Raw genomic sequence first — 19587 nt, 5'->3', positions numbered from 1 at the left:
CACCTTCACTTAGTTGTTAATGTGAAGATTGCCCAGCTTCTGTAATACTTTAAAAACACTAAACATTTAGGAAGAATAAAGTCTGCCATAACTATTAGATATTAAGAGGTTAAATGTGGCTATTACACATTGTGATGTCCACAGGCTTTTATACATGCAAATACATTAGAAAACATGTCTTTTCTTTAATGATGCTAAAAAAATTAAGTATTTCTCTGTTACAAAATATAAATATGCCCCCCAAAGCATCAGATCTGTATATGCAAGTTCTTACAGGTTACTTCTCCTCAAGATGTAGTCAGATGCTTTTCTTCACTTTTTATTTTCCTCAATTCTTATTTTGCATCACAAACAGTATTCAACAACATTTATGAAAGTTGTGTGAGGTATGTTTTATATATCAGGTCTGCTTTTCTCTGTTATCAGACTTCGTTTTCCCCAGCGAGTTGTATGGCTTTAATATCATATTGAAATTCAGCTTGTTCCCTTTCTCATCAGAATGTTTTCCTTAAAATTAGTTTTTGCAAACAAGATCAGAATATAAATTGGGAAAATAAAAAAAAAACATTATGTTTTCATTTAAAGAGATGGAAAAAAAAATTTATTCTGGTCTGTTTCTAATATTGGAGGAGTAGTGATAAAGAATACTCTATCAGAGTGAGCAAGACTTGCTAAAATGCCATGTGTGGCCTATGTTACGTGATCATTTGGCTAGTCAGAGACAATAAATACATTACTTTCTGCAGCATTTCAGACATCTTTCTGCTCAGAATCTGAGATCTGCAAGTCAAGAAGCATTCTTCTGGCAAACTTGTTCTTGGTTTCGTGTACAACTGTAATTCAAAGGTCTCTAGGTGTTGATAACTTCGTGACATCCCTCACAGTAAAAATGCTTCACTTAGAGAATATTACCAAGCTAGAGTAGGTTCCAGAGCCATTGCAGTGTGGAGACTGATTGAGTAACAGTTACTTTGAAGTTGGAGCTGCTGTACACTTGTATACACAGGTACGTTTGTGTGACACAAATGCTGGGGTTTAGTGTCTTCAGCAGTATTTCCCTACGGAAAGGAGATGCTGTGAAAATTAATTTATTACCTACCATACGATAGTGGTAAACTGTGAATAAACTTTTCCTACCATGTCCTAAAACAAACTTCATTACATGATGTTGTCACCAGTGAGTTTTGGCTACATTCACTCGGCCTCCATGCGTGAAGTTAACTGATGATTTTTCTCTGCTGTCCAAAACACGCTCAGCCTAAATATGCCAAGATATGAAGGAGCTACCTCGTGTAAAAATTTAATACTGAAACCCATCAACTTAATTTTAAACAGTGGCAATTATTTTTAACTGTGCTGAAAAGTAGTCAGCTACTGTTTTACATACTCTGTATCAAAGTATAAACCCATTATCTTTGGTTTTAATATTTCCTGTTAAAGGTGTGATCACAAGAGGACAACTGGGCCTTGTGGAAATTATCCACCAGTACATTCGTTATGATGAGATACATGAGGCAATTAATGTCCTGAACACCATGAACTGGAACACAATGGGGTCATCAGTGCTATATCTGCTTGAGTGCCATTTGCAACCACCTTCTTAAGCAAAAGCTTACACCAGACAGGGAAGGTAAGAGACTGCTTATATTTCTAATGTATTTTCATGGTCTCTTTGTAATTCATATGTGGATTATGACAGTATATTTATTGACCATATAAAGAAGACAGTAGTGAGTATCCAGACAGCCAGATTATGGTGCTTCATAATCACATATCGTATGTAGACAAGTCATTTCAATAAAATCTGGGCTAATGTGTTAACTACATCTTAGTTTGTATCAATAGTGATACTAAAATAATGCATATTTTAATATACATATGCTATAGGCATTAATATATAGCATTAGCATATATATTCTGTAACTTCACTGCGTTCTATAAATGTAGCTTATGTTACAGACAAACAGTACTGGATTGAATTGTTTGTTATATATACATGCTGAGACAGCACCAACTTAAGGAGGGATGTTTTTCTGCAACAGGGACAAGAGATTTTAGTGTGTTTTTTAAGGTGCTTTTGAAGGGTCATTCTTTCATTACAAGATACAAAGTCTTTGAATACACTATCCTCTGCTGCCTCCTTTAGGATTAAAGCACTTGTCCTCACTGTAATCTGGCCCCCTGCAGTAGTAGCTGGGGTCCCTCACAAGAAATTATGAATTTTAGGTTTAGCCCCATCTCTGCTGAGGCCTGTTGTGATGCCTTCCTCTTGATTTGCTGTCTATCTTGAAACTCAATAGACTTCAAGATTTGATGTGCCTTGATTTAGTGAAGGTGTTATCCTCCAGTCTAGCAGGCAGACAGCTGGACACCAGGCATCTTTTGTAGTAAGAAAGAATACTTAGGATTCTGGCATGTTTGATGATAGAAAAACTCCAAGGTGTCCTACATCGCTGCCAAGCCATCAGCTATCCCATTTTGTGGGATCTGATTTAAAAAATCTCTGCATTGCAAACATGACATGTTGATTCTAAATAAAACATGCTTTGAAAAGGACCTGTGAAAAGGGCTGAGTGTGAAACTCTTCTAAAAATATGTACATTATAAACAGATGTTTGTGTGTTTCCCCCCACGCAGCTCCCTAACACTGTTTACAGCAGAGAGAATTTTATTCTATCCAGGATTTATTCTATCTGAATCTAACAAATTTGGCATGGTAATTTGTTTTCTTTTTTATTAGCAAAACCCAGTGGGGCCTTTTATTTATAGTGATGGGGCAGTTATCTCTGAGATCTTTATCCTGCCTTCAACATCAAGCTGGGCTGTCTGATGAATCTATAACTGTGATAGTGGTTACTCATATTCCATGTCGGTTGAAATGTTTCAGAAGTACAAAACATGCTGTCAAGAAAACAGCAATGGCAAGAGAGTATGTCTTGTTTTTCTATTTTAATCTAAATTGACTGCTGCTTTGAAAGAAAATACCTTTAAAGTTCGACTTATCTTACTATCTAGATTTAGGATAACACAAAACTAGTTTACTAACAGTTTGCCTGTGTTACTAACACAGTACTACTAGCTGATTTAGTGCTATCAAGCTAATAAAGTAAAATATAACTATGCTCGGAAGAAAAGAATCATTATTATGAAATACAGAAATGCCTAGTTCAAACAAACATTAATAACAGCAAATCAATGAGATTCTGTTTGCCTAATGAGACAACACGTATATTTTCCTTTTAAAGCAATGTTAGTATATAGCAATAAATATATAGTAAATTCTCCCTATTCTGCCTAGAAGGCCTTGTACTATGTTGTTAACTCTCAAGCAAAATTCACATAGCATAATATTATTGATCATTAAATTTCCTTTCAGCTAAGTATGTGGGACACAGAAGTGTACTGTGTATTTACTTGCATTATTTATAATTTTGTATTAAAAAATTGTAGGAAAATGCCTAAGAGCTTGAGCTGTGGAGTATGTCAGTCAGAAAATATTTAAAGCAGAGAGAACTTGTGTAACAAAAGGGTTTTATTTTATTGATTACAAGGGAGGTTGTCCTGTTTCTCACCACTACATGCTGTCAAACCTCTAGGGTTTTTAGACCCTTTTATTTAAAATTTTTAAAGAACCGTGGGTGAAGGAGGTTCCTTTAGACCTCAAGGCCATCACAAGGAGGGTTTTGTTACCTGCTGACCTAACACAATAACCCTGAAAAACCGAACTCCCTTGTTGTTTGCCTAAGAGGACAAAGATGATTGAGCTAATTGAGAGTTCATCTCTACTGGACAATCTTGTTCAGACTGTATTACTCTTATGAGTCACTTTTAGTTGTAGGCTGCTGGTGAGAACTTGGTGTGTTATAGACCTCATTATCCTTTTGATAGCTATTATTGCTCAAAGTCCTTGTCAGCTCTGCCTCAAAGTGAAAGTTTATATGCACATTTGTGTTTGTACAATCTGTCATATTTTAATTTCATCTGTCCTACAACAACATCACGTTTCATCAGTGTTTGAGGAGTTTGACTGACTGCAAACATGATCAACCTGTTGTAATTGAAACTAATTCACTTGCTTCCTTGCTGCTGTGTTTGAACTCCACAGCACAGCTTGAGGCAAGCCTTGGAACCTTTTATGCACCAACAAGACCCCTCTTGGATACAACTGTGCTGGAGTACAGGGACCCAATCAGCAGATACGCAAGAAGGTTCTTCCACCACCTGCTCAGGTGAATGACAGTTTCAACTTCTATCAGCTTAAAATTAATTGCATATTTCAATAACTGCCTACTTTAATGTGGTTAACATTTTCCAAGAGGACCACCCCTGACAAAAATGCATTCATTGTTAATGTTTGTTTAACTTGCACTTTGGTCCTTTCAAATAGAGTATTTCAGATAAAGTGCTATTCAGAGCTCTTCTGTCATCAGTACACTTAAAATGAATCACCCTTTCCCTTTTAGCTTGATAGAGAAAAGATAACATGCTTATGAGAGATTGATATTCAATAACTACTTTTAGATTAGCTATTGAAAGAGCTTACAAACTTGGAGAAAACCTTGCTAGAACACAAAAGAATGCTGCATGATCCAAGACATTCCTATCTCTGCACCACTGAAATCTGAGCATTTTGTTATTCTTACCTTTTAAGTTCTCATATATAAATTCATGTCCCGGTAATTTTCAGTGAATTTTCAGTGACATTCATGTAAGAGGAGAAAATGAAATGTTGAATTTGTCTGTAAATTATATAAAATCATGGAATTGTTTGGGTTGCAAAGGACCTTAAAGATCATGTAGTTCAACTCCCTCACTACCGTGGACAGGGACACCTTCCACTAGACCAGGTTGCTCAGTGGCCCATCCAGCCTGACCTTGAACAGTGCCAAGGTTAGGACATTAACAGCTTCTTTGGGCAACCTGTTCCAAGTGCCTCACCAACCTCACAGTAAAGAATTTCTTCCTTATATCTAGCCTAAATTTCCCCTCTTTCAAGTTGTACCCATTATTCCTTGTCCTATCACTACAGTTCCTGACAGAAAGTCCCTCTCTGTCTTCCCTGTAGACACTCTTCGGATACTGGAAGGTTGCTGTAAGGTCTCCACACAACCTTCTCTTCTCCAGCCTGAACAGCCACAACTTTTTCAATCTGTCTTCTTAAGGGAGCTACTCTTAACTTAGATAATACCAAATTCAGCTAGAATTTATAGTGCATTGGTTTATTATTTTTCCTTCAAAATAAGTCAATAGCTTGAATTTCAATCAGTTATCAATATGCAGCAGTTTAACCTGTTCACTTGTTCAACAACAACTATAGCTGAAACATTCCCTCTGAGAATTATCCAGTGGATGAAAGCAAGGATGAATCACCTTCTGAAAGACACAATGTTTGTAACACCTTGTTGAGGAGTGTAGATAGACATAGTGAAAAGACGTACAATAAACCCTTTTTCAGTGATTCATTCAGATTGTATATATTGTCTGCATAGCCTAAGCTAGGAACTGCCAGTTACTTTGACAGTACAGTGTGCTTTTTTTCAAATCTTAAAGAAAAATATTTTATATTGTCTTCTACACTTTGAGTCTGAAGAGGATCACCTTACTGGTAAACAGATCCATTCCAGTGGGGAAATTATTCCAAATAGATGAATGCTCCAATATTTCCATAACATGCACCAGCCTTTCACTGGAGTTTTCCTAATACACGTGGGCACAACAGTGGGCACAAACTCTGCTGTTGCCTTTCTCCTAGAAACCAGCAGGGAAGATCTGTTGCGGCAATGGCCAACTTGTGGTGGCTGTGGGCCAGTTGCCTGCGGAGGACAGATGCAGAAAGAATGCCTTGGAGATTGCTGAGAGGTGTAACTACAGTGCTCTTACATCTGCGAGAGAAAGGTGTATTCCCTCTGACTCAGGGTTTGCTTCCAAGCGCTAGCAGGCATGCAGAGGCATGGGGCCCCAGCTAAGCTGCCAGCCCTTGGGGCTGCTGAGTGCAGCTGAAACACTGACTCAACCTTCCTAAAACAAGAATCTTCACTGTCAGAATGCTGCCTGGACAGCGTGGGGCACAGGCAGGAGGTGTGCAGAAGAGTATTTTACCTCCACCATAAAGCAGCGCTTGAAAAATCTACAGTTGTGGCAATTTTGGGAAAAATGTGTGCTATTTTGCTGTTTTCCTGTTGTCAAAAGGATTTGTATTCAGCTGAATCAAAGTGATAGGATCGTGTGATTGCTGCAGAACAGATGGTAATGCTTAAAGCTTATCTCAGAAGACATAATCTAAGTACAAAATTAAATGTTCAAATACGGGAGATTTATCTGATAGAAAGCAAAGAAATGATGTTCAGAGCTGATCATTATTGCATTAAAGTGGATGTGCCTTAATTGGTGTTTATTTCCTTTTAGATGTTTTCTTCAGTGACTAGAATGATTTGAATATAGGCTAAGCAGAGAAAACTACAGATTTGTTGGGGAATGGCAAACCATGGTTCTGGGTGAGTGAATGCCATCCAGGCATGATGCAATGTCTAGGAGGATCATAGGGAGGCACAATGCTCACTAATTCAGGCACATGGAAGTTGCAGCTGCTGCTATTACATCTGTCAGTGAGAGGCCAGCAAGACAAACCACTTCTGCCAGACTGCATTTAGAGTTGTAGGTTCAGAACAGGAGGAAAAGTGAGAAGAGAATTATTCTCCTGCCCTTTTGGGTCAGCATGTTATGCCTCTGAGGACACTGAAAAGGGAGAGTTCCTCCCACTACCTGTTTGTCAGAGATAGTGGCTGTTTCAGGGAGTCACGAAGCCTACATTTTAAGTCAGTTATATGCTCTCTGTCTCAGTCCTTGTCATTCCAAAGTGTTGGAACTCAAGGAGACAAGGCAGAAGGCCAGCTTGACTGAGCAGGGATCTTCTTTTGGAGATAAGGCAAAAAAGGAAGGTGTATGCCCAGTGGAAGGAAGGTCAGGTGACATGAAAGAAATACAGAGATGCTGCTCACCACTGTAGAGAGAAAATGTGTGTGGCTAAAGCTCAGTTGGAGTTGAAGCTGGACAGAACTGGGGAGGACAATTAAAAGAGGTTTTTTAAATACATTAATGGCAAAAGACAGTGCAGAAATAACATCAGCCTGTTACAGGGTGAGGATGGTCGCCTCACGAACAGGGACATAGACAAGGCAGAGATGTTTAGTGCATTCTTTATCTCTGTCTTCAACAGTGATGATGAACTAGGGGGGGGGTCCCAGTGCCCTGAGCTGGAAGACCATTCCAGTGAGAATTATAAACTCCAAGTTCAACCTGAAGTTGTGTTGCACCTGCTGATTGAGGTGGTTCCCAACAAATCTATGGGGCCTGATGGGATTCATCTGAGAATATTCAAAGATCTGGCTGATGTCATTTTGAGGCCTCTCTCAGGTTTTGAACTGTCTTGGAAATCCAGAGAGGTCCCAGTTGACTGGAAGCTGGCTAACATTGTCCCAGTTTTCAAGAAGGATGACCCTGGAAACTACAGACCTGTCGGTCTCACTTCAGTGACTGGAAAATTATGGAGAAGATTATTCTGGAAGGTAGTGACAAACACCTGAAGGACAACACAGTCATTAGTCACAGCCAGCACAGCTTCATGAGGGGAAAGTCCTGCTTGTCAAACTGATTTCCTTTTAAGACAAGGTAACCCACCTGCTTGATCCAAGGAAGACAGTTGATATAATCTTTTTGGATTTCAGTAAAGCTTTAAAGCTTTTGATACAATTTCTCACATTCCTCAAGGGAGATAATTGTCCCACTCTGCTCTGCACGGGTGTGGCCTCACCTCGAATATTGTGTGCAGTTTTGGTCACCACAATATAAGAAAGATATTCAGCTATTAGAGAGTGTCCAAAGGAGGGCAACAAAGATGGTGAAGGGCCTTGAGGGGAAGCCTTATGAGGAGCATCTGAGGTCACCTGGTCTGTTCAGCCTGGAGAAGAAGAGACTGAGGGGAGACCTCATTGCAGTTACAACTTCCTCACGAGAGGAAGAGGAGGGGCAGGCACTGATCTCTTCTCTCTGGTGACCAGTGACGGGACCCAAAGGAATGGCCTGAAGTTTTGTTAGGGGAAGTTTGGGTTGGATATTAGGAAAAGGTTTCTCACCCAAAGGGTGACTGAGCGCTGGAACAGGCTCCCCAGGGAAGTGGTCACAACACCAAAGCTGACAGAGATCAGGAAGCGTTTGGATAGGGTATGATTCTTGAAGCTGTCCTGTGCAGGGCCAGGAGTTGGACTTCGATGATCCTAGTGTATCCTTTCCAATTCAGGATATTCTATGGTTCTACAATTTGATTTATTCACTTATTTACCCTTATTCATTTAGCACTGAGTGCATGCAGGCTCATTACAAATAGCTAATGAATCTCTTCAGAGTGGATTTTTTTCTTGCAACAGATGTGTTTGCATGACCAAACAAGAAGACTTGAATGCAAAAGCCCTGTAAACTGCCAATGCCAACTTGATGCAGCACTAAGGGAACATTTTGTTACTCCTGTATGAGCATGAGGAAACAAAAGCAAAGTGATCACTTTGTACCCTATTGCAGCAAGCAGTAGAAGACACATAGTGCTTCCTAAATTATGTGCGGTAAAATTATGGCTGATATTCAAAAACTATTTCTTGACATAGAGTAAGGCCTTCTGCAATTCATTTGGGCTTCAGAGAAAGCAAGCAGCAAATGCACAGAAGTTAAATCTGGTGGATAAGGAACGAAGGAGAGAAACTCGGAGGTTTGGTAGGAAGAGTGAGGGAAGGAAGTGGAGTTATGAGCATGAGTAGAAGAGAAGGCATTGGGGATGAAGGCCTAAAGGCAGGCATGGGGATGTACAGTGTCCTTCAAAGAGAGCAGAGTGGGAATACAGAGCAAAATAGGGGAAGACAGCTTAGGATATGTGTGGTGGGCTATAGAGGAGACCAGACACATGAGGGATGGACAGAGAAAGGTGGAGTCTTGCATACAAGATTAAAACATTAAAACACTTAAATGTTTCTAGATCTAATCTGAAAATGTTCATATAAACAAAAGTCTTCACCCCCCTCTCCAGCTTTCCTTTGATTGCCCCACCAATCTGCCTTAAGCCTTTTCTAGAAGGACCCACTCTGGAGAGAGAAGTATTAGTTCATTCTACATGCTGAGACAATCTTTGACCTGCCTGCTGAGTCTGCCCAAAAGGTGCCAGTTATTGTTGTACTTTTAAAGATGTGAGTGTCTGTATTTACTAGGATTGAGAAATACGGTTACCTGTTCAGAAAGGCTATCCTCACCTAGCCATGTGCCAGTGATTTTAATCGCTACTGTAGGCTGGAAGGTTCTACATCCAGTTGCACATGACTGCAGACGTGCATTTTCACATTATCACCGAGATTATAGGCTAGCTATTTTCCTACCATCAGTGAGATAAGTTTCTAGAAAATGCTGGATGTGGCAATGGTAGGTTCCCTCTTTAGGTATCCTCTTTAGAAAGAAGATGCTCCATCCAGCCTGCGATGGGCAAAGGCACACTGACAGCATGACCGAAACAGATCACAACTAGGAGGAGGGAAAATGCTTTCCAATATGTTCGACACAGCCACGTTTTTTTGTATGCATCATTATAAAAGCTAAGTTCTTAAATTTGCAAACCATGCAGCGTCTGCAGCTTCCCCTCAAATAGAAGCCTAGAGCTTTGCAGGTATAGGCCCTGAATGTAGAATGTGGAATACCTCCAGAAAAAGGCGTTCGGGATACAAAATTAAAATTAAAGGCCTCTTAATTATATGCCAGGGATCCATTACAACAGTATTTACGGAATGGATAATTATTTTCACTCTAAATTCTTATCTATAATTAAAAAATACAGGAACTGAATTACAAGTACAGAAATGTATCTTAGGTGTTCCTTGCCACTTCAGTAGCACTCTGGTATTTTATTATGATGTCACTGCTTATAATAATATAACGCATTATATCATTATGTAAAATGTTGAGCAGAGGTGGATTTATTGGGAAGCCTTGGGGAGCTGTAACCTCCTTGCCTCCACCCTTTTGCTACGTGTATTTGTGTGATGGGGGAGTGGCTGTACAACCTCCTGCCTCTGTCTAACAGCCTCATGAATCCATGTACGAAACATGGAATGGGATGGAATAATTTTTCACTCGTTAACTGTGGCATCGCTGACTCATGGCTTTGCTTCACTCTGATCAAGCATTCGTAAATTGTACTTGTCATATTTTCTAATGCATGAAATTATCTTGTTTGTTTGACACACACACAGAGGCACAAACACATGCCTGCTCTGTTTTGTTCCATTTTTTGAGTGAGAAAGCAGGGCTAGAAAGTAAAGTCTGCAGCGCAGGAGTTGCAGAATTAAGATGCAACCACAGCTCTGTGGTTCTACTGTGCCCTTTCCTCCTTTGTAATTCTGTTTTTATGTTTGTGAATACCCAGGTTAAGAATTGGGGTTTTTTTCCTGCATAGAGAAATATTAAGAGTCAAAACCAATTGGACCTTTCCATCTGATAATTTCATTATGATAATGTGATTTGGTTTTTTTCCCATAGTACAAACATATTTGCCTGCAAATAGTAAATAGTAACATAGTGCTTTTGCTTATTTCAGGAGCAAAGTGCTGCTCTGATCACATTTGCTGGTAGAAGTTTGGATGGATTCATGAAAGATTTTCCTTTGTGTGGATCCAAAAATGAGAACCTTCACCATGTTTTTACTGTTATTGTTTCTTCTCCTTCACAAATCTTCTCAGAAGTGTTGTACTCTTCCCAGTGTTCGGTGTTAGATGCTCCTAGTTAAATGCAAAAAATTAGCTACATATTGTGCAGAACTTTTATAAAGTGATATGACTTTACACACAGGACTTGATGGAGCTTCTTTGTAAATAAACACTCTTAAAGGAGATGAGAAAGTAGGTGTTCATTAGCATCAGGGAAGACCTGCTTCCAGCCAGTACTGATTTTTATCAATCACTTCACAATTCAGGAGTTATGAGGTGCATTGCTGTACTACAAGACATGATGCCTTGACACAGTCAGTTATCATTTAAGTCCAAGACAGCCTTTGAAAAGCTAAAATAAAGCTCTTCTGCCCTGCAGGTACATCACTAATGCAGTACTAACTACCCCTTGGTAAGCAGGTTCCTGTATCACTGCACTGCAATCTGCAAAGTAGACATTCACTGTGAGTATATCCATCCTAAACAGGACCCTAAATCAAAGGTGAAAAAGATGCCTCAGCTCCATAGGAATAGTTCCCAATCCCGTCTGCTGCCATCTGTATGGAACTGAGAGACAGAGTGAGCAAAGAGCTTTTATGATCCTTTTTAAGAGCACCCTAGAAGTAGAATCTATAATTATATTGGTACATAGTGTGTCACGAAATATGTATAAACATTAATGATGACATGGTTGAGGACTAAGAATGTCTTTTATATTCATAAGGTAACCTATTAGGCATTAAATTATGCCTTCAGATAAAATGACCACTGATGTCAGTCAGGTTCTCTATGGTGGCCACATGAACGGAATTCATCTCTATGGGAGTAAGTTCAGTAGCAGCATTTTGACTAAAGTAGCACCTTCTGGAGAGGACTTTGAAGAGTCATTTTTTATTATCTTTTGAAAACGATCAAAACCAAAGGTTTTCATATTACCATGGGACTGATAAATGAGAATTTATATTGCTGTGATGGAACTACACATGAAAAGATTCCCCTGGTCATGCTTCTTGACCTGTTTTAGAAACAAGAAATAAAGGCACCTATTTAATGCAACTAGGTTATTTTTGCAGTTAAAGAGGTTAAATATCTCAGTAGAAGTTTAGAATGTCCTATGTAGTTAATGATTTTTTTTTTCTTAAACCAGCTCCAACACATTTTTCAATTTCAGACCGATACTTTGATGCTACAGGAATAGCTCTAGGATTTAATTCTCTAATGATGATTATAATGTAAGAAATATTGAGAAAAATATTGGGGGGGGGGATAACAAATGATATGACATAATTGCTTGAGAACAAAATTCCATGAAGATAAACCACAAGAAATACCTGTCAGAGATTTGCTCCTCAACCTAATGAGAGAGATTGCTTGGAGCATGGGAATAATGGCCCCTTCCATACCCTTGGAGCAGTCCCAGAGCTGCTGCATAGCAGTCTCATTTCGCACAGCCACCAGCAGATGCTGTGTGGTGGCCCAGAGTGCCAGAAGTCCTCCCGTTCTCTGCTACGTCCCCACCCATGGGACTGCACTAGAAAAAAGGAACACGAAGTGGCTGTGCTGGGCTGATGTAGTTTGTGCCAAACCTATTCCCACGTGCTGGTTAATCTGACTTTGATATTGCTACTTTCAGAAGCTGAGCCCACATCGAGACCACTGTTGTGTTGTGTTGTGTAACTGATAATCTGCCCTCATAAGGTGGCTTTTTCCTGCTGTACCAGCTGTGCAGTTTCTCTGAAACCTTGTAGGCTTTGGACGTACACTGAGTGCAGAAACAATGCAAATATACCATATTCATGGACAGAAAAAATCAAGAATTAGTTCTTAACAACACATCACCCTTGAGCAGCTGCTGTAAATCAGCCTCAGCCTTTGCAGGTTATCAGTTACTCCCTCGCCATTAAGTCCACCTAGTCACTAATAGTGTCTCCTTTTGGAATGACACTCAAAAATCTCTAGTTTGAGGTCCTGGCTGAGAACTGAATTTAAGATTTATTTTTTTTCCTTGAAGTCTTTCCAAACTATTTCATGTCGCATCTCTTTACCAAGATACTTCTTCTCCGTTCATCTTCAGAGTCCTCCTGAGCCCCACCCTGAGCCTTCCTTTTACTGTATATGGATCATCTGGCAACATTCTGTTTTGAACTCAGCTCATCAGATCAGACTTTTCTCCCACTCTCTCAGACTTTTTTGTCTGACTTTTCTCCCAGTTCCATCCAGTGCCCTCCAGGAATTGCTAACTGAATAGTCAGGCAACCTTAGGCTTCCTGTCTTCAAATGCAGGTCTGCCTTTTATGGTTCTTCAAAACCAAAGAGCCTGCCAAGGAAAGAACACCATAAGGAAAATTTAGAACAAAAATCAGCAATAGTCAATTGTCCAATAACTGGATGTAGTGTCTTAGGGGTGCACTTAACCTCTCATGACTTAATAATGTAGAATTTATATGTCTCACATGCTCATCTAGTCTTGCTCTGTAGTTAGTATAAAGACATGGGCACCCAAAGGTTGAGTAATCCCATCGAAGGGAGATGTCCAAGATAAGCGTGAAGAATCAAACGTCAGTGCCTATCCCTATCAATTAACTATAAAAGAAGCCTCCCTAATTAGCTTAAATTAGCCATGTAAAGGTAAGCTGTTTGAAGATAAATGGAATGATTTGCACTGTAAATGTCTAGCTCCTGTATCACATTATTACTGGCCAGTTAACAGAAAAATCTTAGATGCTCAGATGGTTTCTGTAATGGAAGGAGAGAGGCACAAAGACAAGCAAAATATATATAAAGAAAGGTTTACAAGAAGCAGATAGGCATGCCAATCTCTTTAAAAATCTCCCTTTGACCAACTGGCCAAGATAGGAAAGAATGGAGATGTTTCTTAGTTTACACTGGTAAGTACTGAAGTATCAGTAAGAGAGATTATACTAGAGACAGATAAACAGTAATATATGACCAGGACCAGGTAAAATTAATTCAAAATTTCTAGAAGTAGTCAAGCATAAAACATTTGAAATACACACTGTGGTGTATAACCTCTTATTTAGAATGACCTTAGCACCTCAGGACAGGAACATGGAAAATATTAAGTCAGTTTTCAAAACATCCTGGAGAGACCTTGAAGAACTATAGCCCTGTAAGTCCAGACTCTGTACCAGTGAAATTAGTAGAAACTGTATTTTAAAAATAATGTGAACATACAGACAAATAATGTTGTACTGGGAGAGAGTCAGCAGGATTTATGTAAAGGCAAGTCATGTCTTAAAACTCAGAATTCTTTGATGTTGGCAATCATGTCAGTAATAGATATCCAGCTGCTACTGATGAAAGTTTGACCATTGAAGACCTTTTTGGAAGGTCTCCCACCAAAATGTCTTAAAGAAGCTAAGCTGCCACAGGATAAGAGGAAAACTTCCCTTTCATAGATAAGTAGTTCATTAAAAGGTAAGAAACAGAGTAAGAGTACACGGTCAGTCGTCATGGAGGTCACCAATGGAAATTATAAGCATAGCAGATCTATACTTATAAGTAGCCTGGCAAAGGAGCAAATAGTGAGGTACCAGCATTTGCTAATGATACTAAATTATTAACACAAGTGAAGATACGACCTGCTGTGAAGAACAGCAAAAGGGCTTCACAAGATTCAGTGACATAGTGTCAAAATTGAAGATAAAATTAAATATAAGTAAATTCAAAGTGAAGCACATGGTGTGTGTGACTCCAATGTATAAAATGATACAGTCTGAGCTCAATATTATTCTGGAAGAAGAATTTTGGTCTTAGAACTCTACAGCTATAAAATACTCAGTTCATTGCTCAGCAGAAGTACAAAAAGCAAATTGCCTGCTAGGAATTCTTAGAAAAGGACTAGACAACAAAACAGTGAACTTCAGTTCACCTGAATTTTTTGTGTAGTTTTGGAGTCCCATAATCTGTAAAAGGATATAGTAGAACTCAAAAAGGTTTAAGGAAGGGCAGCCAGGATGATTAAAGGCATGAAACAGTTTTAGTGAAAGGAATGACTAAATAGACTAGAACTCCTCAACCTAAAGAAGAGGCAGCTGAGATAGAGATCTACTAAATTGTGAGTGTTAGGGAGAGGGGAGCTCAGCAAATGACTGCTCATTGCCTCTTCTAATACAAAAACTAGAGGTCATCAAGCAAAGCTAACACGTGGCAGTTTTAAAATACAGTGATTCTTCACGTAACATGTAATTAAAATATGAACCTCCTTACCACAGGATGTTGTGGATGATAAAATTGTATGTGAGTTCAAAGGCAAGGTTCAGAGAAGAGAAATTCACTGAGGAACGCCAGCCTAGAAACCACCTCTGGCTCAGCAAATCCCTGAACCACAAATTGTTGGAGACTAGGAGACTGCTTAGGGAAGTATCACCGTATGTTTGCCTTGTTCTTATATTCCCTCCTTGGCGCCCAGCTGATGGCAAGGGTTTAGGTCAGGTGTACCTTTGGTCTGAGCAAAATGGCTCTTTTACGTTCTGTGTTCTTGGACACGATGCTGTGCAGAAAAAGCGTGTCATACTCAGTTGTTTTCCATTTGGTCCCTCAAAAATGTGCTGAAGTTCATACAAAGTTTCAGAGAATTGCTTGTCTGTCTCTCCTGTGGCTGTATTTGCTGTAATTGAGTCGTTGTGTGGGGGAATTTCATGACCATTACCACTGCATTATTTTATTACAAAGAAATAATTTGACTATTGACAAATCTCGTTAGAAAAAGTAAATATACTCTAATGGATCTGTAACTCACCGAATGATTCAAAATTTGGCCCTGCACCATGATTCTGTGAGTAGATATTTATCTTCAGGCAACCAGCTTTAGAAAATATTGAGGTAATGTGTTTTCTCTGAGAAGTCTTAGCACTAAAAAAAACGCATCTTATCCAACGTCAGGCATGAGGGAGAATTGGCCCTGTTCCTCATGGAAAGTCAAGGAGGAAAAGGGTCTGTTCATCTTAACTTTAATACCAAATTTCCATCTGCTGCAGTTGGAAATTGCAGAGATATCACACGTATACAATAGGGATTTATTATAGAGGCAGCAACTCATCCTTAACCACAGCGATGATACTGGGCCTCTGTTATATAGCTGTCTTTAGTGTGTAGACATGCTGATATGTTTGCTCAATAAAACCCAGCTTTCAAGACATACTGTTAAGTTTACATGATCACCAGAGTGAGAGGGATAAAGCTGGAAAAGAAGAAAAGCAGAAGCGAATTAATGCAATAAAGGCTAGGATTTAACAGACAGGGTTGAGTAAAATAAATGTGAAACAACAGGTGTCACTGACTCTTATCAGCATTTTTAATTAACACCTGTTTTTAGCCCAGAGTACTTTGGAAGAGTATGTTGGAGTGTGTCTGTATTTAAAGATAAAGATAGACTGTTGAAGAGTTCCTAAGTAGTGAGAGGTTGGAGGAATGAAGAGGTTTGGGGGTGGGGGGGAGCCTGTGTTTGCTGGGTGGGTGTCAGTTGCAGCTTAGAGAAACCTGAAGGAAAGCCACTATGATAAAATTGCAAGGTAGGGAAATACTGCTATGGCAACAAAATATATTCTCTTCAAGGAAAATGAGTATGAAAAAGGAAAAAAGGAGTGTAGAAAATTCAAAGGAAGGACAGATTACAAGAAAAGACGGAATCTAGTTTAAAAAGAAATAAGTTTTAATAGTTTCAATTTATATAATAATATTTTATTATAGTAATAAATTTCTGTTATCCAGACTTTTCTAGCATCTACTGTGGAAAATCTCAGAGGACTTGACAGATATGAAAGAGTTTTGATATGGAAGAATTCTGACTCACAATAGGAAAAGATTGCTGTTGCTTCCAACATCCCTATTCTTCAGTGATCTGTCCTACAAGAACCCAGGCTAAAGTGATTGACCAACACCACACGGAGAGTGTGTGACGTAAATGTTCACAAAATTAGGATCTTTAAACTAATATTTATTTGGTGTAGGTATGAGGCAGTTCTAGAGTGTTAAACTAGTTCTGGTTTATAGTTAATTTGAGCAAAGTTCAACAAATAAACAACATATCTTTCCTTATACCTAAACCCACTACCTTTTCTAGACTAATATCTAGACTATTTTTTGCTAAATATGTACTTTCAGGGTTTAAAAGATCTCTTATTATTAAACTAATTTGTTCAAAAACTAACTTGGTTCACTTGAATATCTGACTCAAAACATAGAAAGCCTGTCCTGAGAAGAAGCATGTATGTTTAAGAGAGTCATCTGAACTATTTCACACAAAAGTACATATAGGTTTCCTAGAGCAGAATATCACCCTGGAAGATAGAAATCACAGGGTAAGATTATTAACTTCTTTTTTATGTTCAGTTTTGGAATGACTTCAAGATTCACATCCAGTTACAGCCCTCAAGGGCTTTCTATGGTCAGAGAGTCATACTGTCTGGCTCCCCTTATTAGCTTTCTCTTTCTTCCTATTTTTTTAATTTGGTTTGCTTCTTTGTTTTCTTGCTTCATACCAGAGGGTACTCTTTGATGTGAAGGGCATTCGGTTCTATGCCCAAAAATCTATTAAGTTATAGGTGGACTTCCTTTAGGTCGGAGATATGTAGTTTGGCAGTATCCTTCAAGTAACAGAAATTTTGGGTGCCTTGAGATAGCTGTATTTTGTATTTGTATATTGTATTTTCTCATGGTTATTCACTAACTCTTACCTGAGACCTATTTGTGTATGACCTTTGAAAGGTTCCATGAGGGATTTCTTTTTAAACAAGTCACTCAGGCCCCAAATCCAGCACTTCACTTAATATGCCCATATTTAGGGCCTATAGAAAATTATAGGTCATAAACTCATACATTAATGCTTTGCTAAATCTGGGCCTGAAGGGATGTATAGATTATACCTGGACAACCTTAAGAGCTTCTGCATCTAAAATACAATTTAGGAGATTATCCCCTTGACTCACATACATATAGACCCCGTGGCTGTTTCTCCATTAGCCTTTGGTGCTCTGCAGCACTTTCTCTTGGTCAGCTTGAGTGTACCTTAGAAGGTAAAAAGGTTTGTGTGTCCTGTTCAAAAGAGCTCATAACCTAAAATCCCAGTAGCATAATAGCAGGAGCTTGGCAAAATAATACTACCAGGCATCTCAGAGGTTCCAATGCATCCATTGATCCTTCTGCCACTTCCCTACTGACTTACAGAATCATTGGTGAATCTCAACCAATTTAACAGAGGGTAGAAGTCTCAGAAATAAGCAAATGCCTGCAAGTTTTGTGAAAATCAGCAACCAGTTAGGGTTAAATAGAGTGCAGGAGGTTATCGCTGTCCCAGAAAAGCTACAGTGAAAGTTCATCAGATAGATGTTCTGCCAATCAAGATGTGCACTGCTTAACACCAAACAGTGTCCCCATTGCCCCTTGCTCCAACCACTGCTGGGAGGGAGACGAGGATACCCGGCTGGGAAAAGGACAGTGTATTGTTCAGAGTGTATTTTGCCACGGTACCTTGGGAAGAGGAAGAGTTGTTGTGCTGAAGCTGTGTAGGAGAAAGCATAAGATGGGTTCATTGGAGAGTTCCTGGTCTTCAGGCAGAATTCAGTTTTCTACAACTATGTTATTTAAAATAGAGTGTCCTACTAAACTCATTAGGGTGAAATCATATCAGGTTTTGGTTGACTTTTGCTTAAAGTGTTTTGGTTTGGTTTCTTATGAAACGTAAGATCTTGATGTATTTATTCCTCTCCAGGAACTCTAAGTACCAGTTTTTCAGCATTCACTATAAAATGCAGGATATTAGTCTTTGACTAATACTATACTTTATACATGACAGATTACAAGCAATCTAAGTCATCAGAATTTTCTGAAATTTTACTTTATAATATTTCATTAAAGTTCAATAGAATTTCAGTGTTGTCTTTGTAAGGATGCGCTGAAGTTACATCATCTGTACCTGGCTTCATAACACATCAGTATTTTTCATGTGAAATGTGTGAGTCTTTAAGCTCTGGTTTTGTAAATGGGCTCTGAAGCTGTATTCTGATCTGCAGCTACATGCCTAAAGCAGTGGTGTTATGTTCAACAGCTCGTTGAAAACCAATCTGTCCCCGTTTAAAAATCAACCACTTAGCAACCTAGCCACACACTTTTTGTGTTCTTTAACTTGATAATCTCTAATTATTCTCGCTCAGAATTCCAGTGAAATGGGGTTCAGAGTAATTTTACGGATGTCATTCTTTATTTTAATATTGTCTAATTTAAAAGGAAAATATTTCAGATAATAACAACATATTTTGAGGGGGAAAAAAAAGAATGAAAACCATTTCTGTTCCAAAAATTGCTGATATGAGAATTTATGGGGAAACAGCTCCTTTTATGAATAATTATTATTATTGAGTTTAAGAAATGGGCAAGATGCCTAGAAATTGAATGAAAGAATGAGCTATTAAATTGAAATATTAAATGAAATAACTGAATTAAAAGTGATCATGTAAACCCAGCAGTAAGTGTTGGGAGCTGTAGCTGATTGAACATATTTTCATCATCTGTTTTGTATGCTTAAATACAATTGCTTGATGTAAGTAAACACTTGATTGATATTCTGAATACTTTAAAATCTACATATGCATCATGGAATACTGAACAATTAAAACTTAATTTCAGTGTAGTTTGATTACATGTAAATTATATCAATATTCATTTTTCCCTGTTCCGTTTGCTCAGTGTATATTTAATATCCACTTTTTGAATGTGTATCACTCTTGATTGGACTGCAAGATGAGGAGGACTCTGAAATTTCTTCCATTAAAAAGGATTGCCTTATAAATATTATTTGTGCCACAGCTCTTCCCCTGCAGATTATTTTCTA

General features: G+C 38.7%; 1 protein-coding gene across 1 annotated transcript in view; it reads left to right on the top strand.

Moving 5' to 3' along the window:
• Positions 1–19587, top strand: part of WDPCP (WD repeat containing planar cell polarity effector) — a 148008-nt gene that overhangs the window by 77495 nt on the left and 50926 nt on the right. The window contains 3 exon segments of the mRNA XM_032681648.1: positions 1441–1553; positions 1555–1630; positions 4106–4229. Coding sequence (XP_032537539.1) covers positions 1441–1553; positions 1555–1630; positions 4106–4229 — 313 coding nt within the window.

Source organism: Chiroxiphia lanceolata, chromosome 3 (assembly GCF_009829145.1).
Source record: "Chiroxiphia lanceolata isolate bChiLan1 chromosome 3, bChiLan1.pri, whole genome shotgun sequence".
Classification (NCBI taxonomy): Eukaryota; Metazoa; Chordata; class Aves; order Passeriformes; family Pipridae; genus Chiroxiphia; species Chiroxiphia lanceolata.
This window is presented reverse-complemented; position numbering and strand designations above follow the sequence as displayed.